Source organism: Rutidosis leptorrhynchoides, chromosome 5 (genome assembly GCF_046630445.1).
Source record: "Rutidosis leptorrhynchoides isolate AG116_Rl617_1_P2 chromosome 5, CSIRO_AGI_Rlap_v1, whole genome shotgun sequence".
Lineage (NCBI taxonomy): Eukaryota > Viridiplantae > Streptophyta > Magnoliopsida > Asterales > Asteraceae > Rutidosis > Rutidosis leptorrhynchoides.
In genome coordinates, this window is record NC_092337.1 from 405,464,599 (window position 1) to 405,471,967 (window position 7,369).

The 7,369-nt window shown below is 37.4% G+C and overlaps 1 protein-coding gene across 1 annotated transcript; it reads right to left on the bottom strand.

Annotated features, from left to right (window-relative positions):
* Nucleotides 1–357: 357 nt before the first annotated feature.
* On the bottom strand, nt 358–6,863 carry LOC139847336 (protein TIFY 9-like). The gene is made up of 3 exons (XM_071837004.1): nt 6,577–6,863; nt 5,536–5,956; nt 358–677 (listed from the first exon to the last, which is right to left on the bottom strand). The coding sequence occupies exons 1-3, from the start codon at nt 6,656–6,658 to the stop codon at nt 623–625; spliced, it is 558 nt and encodes a 185-aa protein (XP_071693105.1). The 5' UTR covers nt 6,659–6,863; the 3' UTR covers nt 358–622.
* Nucleotides 6,864–7,369: the final 506 nt, after the last annotated feature.

A 7,369-nucleotide genomic window follows, 5' to 3' on the forward strand; every position in this document is an offset into this window, starting at 1 on the left:
TTTGATGTTTTTCGTGTAAAATATATTCATTTCGACTCTTGTATAACATTTTGCAAGATTAAACTTTGATTTGAAACAACAAAATTCAAGTTTATCCATGCTGTACATCATTTTTTCGCGAGCCTTATTAGTAAATAATATTTCACTTGAAATAAGATGTCATTCTTAAGCTTTACGAATCAAAATTCAAAAGAAGATTGGTTTTGCTTTGTTTATGATTCACTAACGTAGTACAAAACTTATTTTACATGAAAACATCAAAAAACATCAAAACATGATTCACTAACGTAGTAAGAAAGACTTTAATTGTTAAAGTCGGAAAATAAATTTTGAGATTCAAGGAGTAATTGAACAATATTAGACAAAACAACGTGGTCATATGTGTGATTAGGTAAGTGCTACAAAAAGTCCAACAACAGAATATAATACTCGGAAGTAATCAATTTGAAACTACCCAAACTCCACCGTTACCCATGCGGGCATGCGGCCATGGTTTTTTTTAGAGAAAAACAAACGTAATAATAAATAAATTTATAGAACTCAAAGTCTTTTTTATATTCATATTATCAATCTAAACAATGATAATAATATCTTTGCTTTCGACTTTTTGAAGTTTTTATTTTCAATGCGAAGATTCGCTTCCTTGTGAAAACGCGTACGGAGATACGGACACTTGCCTGCAAAAATAGACAAAAATTTTCGTTATAATCTGATTTAAACTTTAATATACAAAAATAAGTAAACAAAATAGAAATATTAACATCAATATTAAATTAAAAATAATAGTGAGATTTTGATTAACTTCTTTTTTTTTTTTTTACAGGAACCCCCTAGCGACGAGCCATAATAGCTCCCCTCTAGCAGGTAAACCCCGGGTAAACGGCAAGCCAGGCCTCCACCGCTACCAGGTAAGTCATCTTCTAGTCAATCAGTCACTAAATGGAGTTCGCCTCAAGTATTTACCTTGAAGAGAATCGAACCCGTAACCTCTTGCTTCATTGAAAGTCCTGGTGGCCACCCAGGCTATGCCTGGATGGTTTTTTGATTAACTTCTTATCTTAGGGTATAAGTTACTTTCTTTCGTTGAAGCAATTTGTAATTCTTAAATTCATAATTCATAATATTATTATTAAAATTAATGGAAAGTACAATAAGGTAACATGTCTACTCTTTACATGAAGGTAAAGGCTGCAGCCTATATACAGTAAGGATATAAGTTACTACTAAATGTTTAATTACTTTCCTTATATTAAATTAAAGCTCAACTTAAATATGTCAAGAATTTACTTAAGTAATACGGAGTATTATTTAATTGAATTTCAAATATACATATATAGAAAGAATTTTATGTTATAAGATAGTCAAACCTTAATTAATTAATTAATAATATAATAATAATAATAATTAATATTCTCTTGTCTCATGGTAGGTTTTACCGAGGATCAGGTCCGACCCGTCTGCCCCTCAGAATAGTTTTAGGTTCGGATCCCTGTAATATGGTTTAGATTTCTATCCGAAAGCACGTGTGCGCATGACAAATGAGATTATTTGATGTCAACTATTAATTTCAAAAAAAAATATATGCCAAATATAACATATATCAATTAAATACTCCTTCCGTCCGTAATTTATTATCCTTATTATCCTAATTTATTATCAGATATTTTCTTAAACCGTGTATTTTTTATTAGGGACAGATTAATTTGGGATTTTGGGATGAGGGGGAGTATAATAATTAATAATAATAATAATTAATAATAATAATAATAATAATAATAATAATAATAATAATAATAATAATAATAATAATATAAGAACAAATGCGTGATCAAATGGAATTGTGCAATTACCTCAGCAAGCTTTTTATCAAAATTAGTTCATTAAAGGAGCTCATTCACTGATAAACAGGAACATTGTTTTATCCCTCAAAGGTTCAAATTGCTGTTTACTTGTATTTAATTATAGATCTGGAATTATTTTGTTGTGTTTTTGATCGATTGAAGGCTCACAAAGTTGGATCAAACATCAAAGAACCTTGATCTATCAACACTTTGCTCTGTGATTTGCTCAAATTCACATATTTCCTTGAATTATGTTGTTGTTTATTGAGATATCTAGGGATAGGAAGGTTTGGTTGATGTTAATGAACTAAGATCTGAGCTCAATTTGAAGTGTGAACATCAAAATACTGAAAGCACATATTTGAGATGTATGTAGCACTATGAAATGACGAACAGTAGCAGATATTGTGTGTAGCTATGTCGCATGCTGCTGTGAAGTTTCATTGTCCCTTTGTGGGTCTTAATGGCTGTCAAAATGGGAGTGGAAATGGGCTAGTTAGAAGTTCTCTTATCAAGCATCTTAGTGATCGTCATTGTGGTATCGATGCGCGGGATATCACTCGACACTCTCTTACTTCTAATTTGGGTGTTTATACTGAGGCTGATGTTACTTTTAGGCGTATGGGAATTTGGTTATGTGGTGTTTGCTACAAAACACACACGGTACATGCTAAGTGCCGTCATGGTAGGGGCCCGGATGTGCCGCCCCCCGATGAGGGAAATGGTGTTGTTCGTTTTGTGCTTCATAATTTTTTCAAGCCACTAGCTCCCTCTTCTCCTGCTCGACTTTGTATTGAGGATGGTTCAGTGCGTGATCATTACGATGGTTTTGACGTGGCTCTCCTTGATCGGTTGTTCTCTAAGGGGTTTCGCACGGTTAAGTCTATCCCTCCCAAGTGTCGTTTGGGGTTTTCTCGGGTTTTGAAAGGTGCTCTTGATAAGGTGATCTCTAAGCCTGATGACATTTCTAGTTGGGTCTCTTTGTTGGTGTTACCCCTTTGTACCCTTAAAACCTTTCGGCCACGGAGTAGTCGCGAGTCTAGGTCTTCGATAAAGCGTCGGCATCAGGAAGAGAATATTTCCCGTGCTATTTGCTCTTGGGGGACAGCGGGTGGAAGTTTACAGCTTGTGAGGGAGTATTTGGCTGAGGATTCTCCTATGTTGTCAGTGGTTGATGATGAGGTCCTTGATTTGGAAGAGCGTAATATTAAGCAGTGTCGTAGGAAGATTTGTGATGGCCATTACACTGCTGCAGCTCGTGTTCTTTCTTCATCAGGCGTTGCTCCTTATAATGACGCCACACTGGCGGACTTGTTGTTTAAGCACCCTTCTTCTATAGCTCCATCCTTGCCTGATATGACGGTTGATCACCTTCACCTCGTTACGACTTCTGCTGTTATTTTGGGCCAGATTAAAAGTTTTCCTCGGGGCACTTCATGTGGTAGGGATGGTTTACGTGCACAACACCTTATGGATTGCTTGAGTGGTGCTGCTGTGGCAGTCTCGGATGAGTTGGTTGGCTCTATTACCGGGGTCGTTAATCTCTTTCTAGCTGGAAGGTGCCCTATGGAATTAGGAGAGTATATAGCTAGTGCTCCCCTCACACCGCTTGTCAAGCCCGGCGGTGGTCTTCGTCCTATAGCTGTGGGTACTGTTTGGCGACGTCTTGTTTCGAAGGTTGGCGCTGCTATGGTTGGCCAGTCTTTGGGAAGTTACTTCGATGGTCTTCAATTTGGTGTTGGTGTTTCTTCAGGTGGTGAGGCAATTCTTCATGCTGTGAATCGGTTGATTGAGGATCGTGGCTCTGATGTTGGCCTCTCTATGTTATTAGTTGATTTTCAAAATGCCTTCAATCTAGTTGATCGTACGGTCATGTTACGTGAAGTTCGCCGCCTTTGTCCGAGCATTTCTCGGTGGGTTGAATTTTGCTACTCTAATCCAGCCAGATTGTATTATGGGAACCACACCTTATGGTCTTCTCAGGGGGTGCAACAGGGTGATCCCCTTGGTCCGCTGCTTTTTGCTTTGGTCTTACAACCCTTGGTTTCTAAAATCAGAGATAATTTTGAGGTTTGTCTTCAGGCGTGGTATTTGGATGATGGCACTATTATTGGGGACACTTTGGTGGTGGGGAAGGTTTTGCATTTGATTATGGAGGATGGGCCTCGTTTTGGGCTACATCTCAACGTTGAAAAAACAGAAATTTTCTGGCCTACGGAGGACCCTCGCAGCAGGCAAGTAGGTGTCTTTCCTCCTAATATTGCTCGGCCTTTAAATGGTGTTAAGTTGCTAGGGGCCCCCGCAACTTCCGATCTTGGTTTTAGTAGTGAACTGGTGATGCAAAGGGTGACCAAGTCCATTGCGCTTATGGATAAGGTTGCTAAGCTTGATGATCCTCAGTGTGAGTTGTTGTTGCTTAGGGCATGTACGGGAGTTTCTAAACTCTACTTTACCTTGCGTACTTGTCCTCCTAGTATATTTAAGGCGGCTCAACGCGCTTTCGATGAAGCCCTTCGATCTTCTTTGGAGCGTATTGTTACTGCTTCAGGGCCTGGGTTTGGTGATTGGCAGTGGCGGCTTGCCACCTTGCCATTTGTATTTGGAGGGCTTGGTGTTTATTCTGCGGGAGATGTTCGTCATTATGCTTTTCTGGCTTCTCGATTACAGTCTGCTGGGTTGCAGACCAAGCTCTTACGTCATACGGGTATTGTTGGTCTTGGTCGTGATTTTGAAGATGCATTGGGTCTGTTTAATAATACGGTTGGGTTTGATATTTTAGGTAATCCGAGTGAGGCGCTGCCCCAATACTCATGAAGAAATTGACAGATGTTTATTTCACAAAGGTTACCGCTTCTGCAGAATCCACTTTTTCGTTATCTCCCCGACAATCGGCCTTATGGAAATCACAGCAGGGTGATCACACATCTGCTTGGCTAAGGGCAGTCCCTATTTTGAGGTTGGGTCAGACGATGAACGCAAAGACTTACCGATGTGTGTTGTGCTACCGGTTAGGTGTTCCTTTGTTCTCTATCTCGACGGCATGCTCCGCCTGTTCAAGGGTTTTTACTGGGGATATTTTCGGGGATCACGCCGTGTCTTGTGCTGGTATGGTGGGTATTAAGCATCGACATAATATTGTTCGGGATTCCCTTGTTGATGTTTGTTATCGATCTGGGATTTCAGCGAGAAAGGAGGTTGACATTGAGTTGTCTGGAGGGAACGACAGGGCCCTCAGACCTGCTGATGTGTTACTTTATTCCTGGGATTATGGTCGCGATGTTTGTGTTGACTTGACAGGGTCTTCTCCTTTGACGCAGTCTGGGCTTTCTGACTTTGTCCCTGGACGTGCTGTGGTTGATGCGGCTCGACGGAAGCGGGTCAAGTACGAATATAGCTGTCAGGCGATTGGTTATGGGTTCATTCCTTTCTCATTTTCTTCCCTGGGGGAATTAGAGAAGGAGGCTGTTTCTTTGCTAAAGCGGGTTCAGAAGAGTTCGATGGCGCAAGATATTAGTGCCGGTGCTGCTGCTCATATTTTTACTAGGATAGGTTTTGCTATTGCTAGAGGTGTGAGGGCCCAGATTATCTCTAGGCTTCCCACTAATTTTTTGTAAGTTTTAAAACTTTTAAGTTTTTTTTATTATAATAATAATAATAATAATAATAATAATAATAATAATAATAATAAACTAACCTTTCTTTACGTTTCTCCAAAAACCTCCTCAACGATTTTTTCCTAGACAATGGTAGATCTGATCGAGCCAATACTCCGCCTAATGGGTTTTGAACATTGCTCAATTTCTTCACTGACTCACCAACCATTTTAACACCCAAATTGGAATCCGAACCCGAACCAAAACCCGCACTTTCCGTAGCGAGTTTCATAATCTTCTCTGCCTGATCAGGAGATACATCAAAAACCAAAACCGACCCATTGTAAAATATTGTCAAAGGAGCAACAGTTTTCCCCATTTGAACACTCTCGGAATCCAGTTTATACACAGGCAGAGTTTGACTTTGTTGACCAAACGACACAAAACTGTTGTTAGTTGATGCAGAAGCTATTGCCGTTCTTAACAGCTCCGGGTTAATCTTCGATATCACACCTTGAATATCTGCAAAAACTTAATACATCATGAACAATTCAAATAAGACCTTAAAATTATACAGTAATTAATTAATTTATTTAGTTTACAGATTAATACCCAAAACTGTCAAAACTACGTAGTGAGGTTAAATTTCCCTGATCCAAGATTATCAATGGATAAATAATAAAACATTTTATTTATTTTTTCTTTTCGATGTTTTTGTTTGAAGATCATGACTGTAATATTAAAAACTGTTTGTTTTTATGTGTGCAAAATAATTTAATCCAGTCTTTCTGTAGAAGCACATTTCAATTCCAGACAAAATAAAAATTATTTTATTTTATTTCTTAAAAATCCAAATACTCCGTAAAACGTCTGAGCGCAGATAGAAGAAATAAGACATAATAAGGTAGGCAAACCGAAAAACAAACGACACGTTAGTTGACAAACTATCCCGCATATATATAGAACCAAGAAAATCACCGGTGCTTTATGATTTATGTACCGTACAACACTCTCTAAGACATATTTAACGATGTATAACTAAAATGAACACATACTAATCAACTCCGTTGAGATTGTGGACTATCAATGTAAAGAACACAAATAAATAATAAAAATATAATTTGAAAAAATCGAAAAATTACTTGGACGATCGGAAAGCTTCTTAGAAGACGGTTCGTCTTTTAGACGAAAGAAGTCGATTTCAACAGCAGGTGATCCTAACATTAGGATATTAGGTAGTTGGAAGATGAAATGAATGTATGTATTGATTTGATTTGATTGATGAAAGAAAAATTATTAAATTAGTTTTATAAATGAGGTTGAAGAAGAGATGTAGAAGAGTTGGTGTGTTTGGGAAGAAGGATGATAGTTAAGGATAGAAATAGTAAATAGTTGCACGAGTTTAATGTGAGGGCTATTGGTTGAACTTGAAAGCGGGAAATACGTGGTGATGGTTTTGGACCAACTTTAGTCATCCCTTCACACTTTTCTTTCTTGTTTCTTTAAAACACGCTTTCCTTTTCCTATTTTTCTTCTTCTTTTTTTGAATTATTATTATTATTATTATATTATATTATATTATTATTATTATATTATATTATATTAAATATGAAATTAAAATATTACGAGTAATAATATAAAAAAGTATAGAAAGAGACTGGAGTTTGATTCGATCTCTACTTTTTCGGTTACAGATAAAGATAATGGACTTCAAACTTAAACTAAACTTTAGGAACACGTGATTTAATAATCAAAGAAGAGAATTTTCTTTTCATATACTAGTAGTAGTATTATTATTATTAACTAGAAAAAAATTCGACCGCGCGTTGCTGCGGTTGTATTCGACGCGCGGTCGAATTTGAATATACGTAGTTTGGTACATAATATATCTTGTAGATTGAGTTGTTTGTTGGACGTGTATGTATATGTATGTAA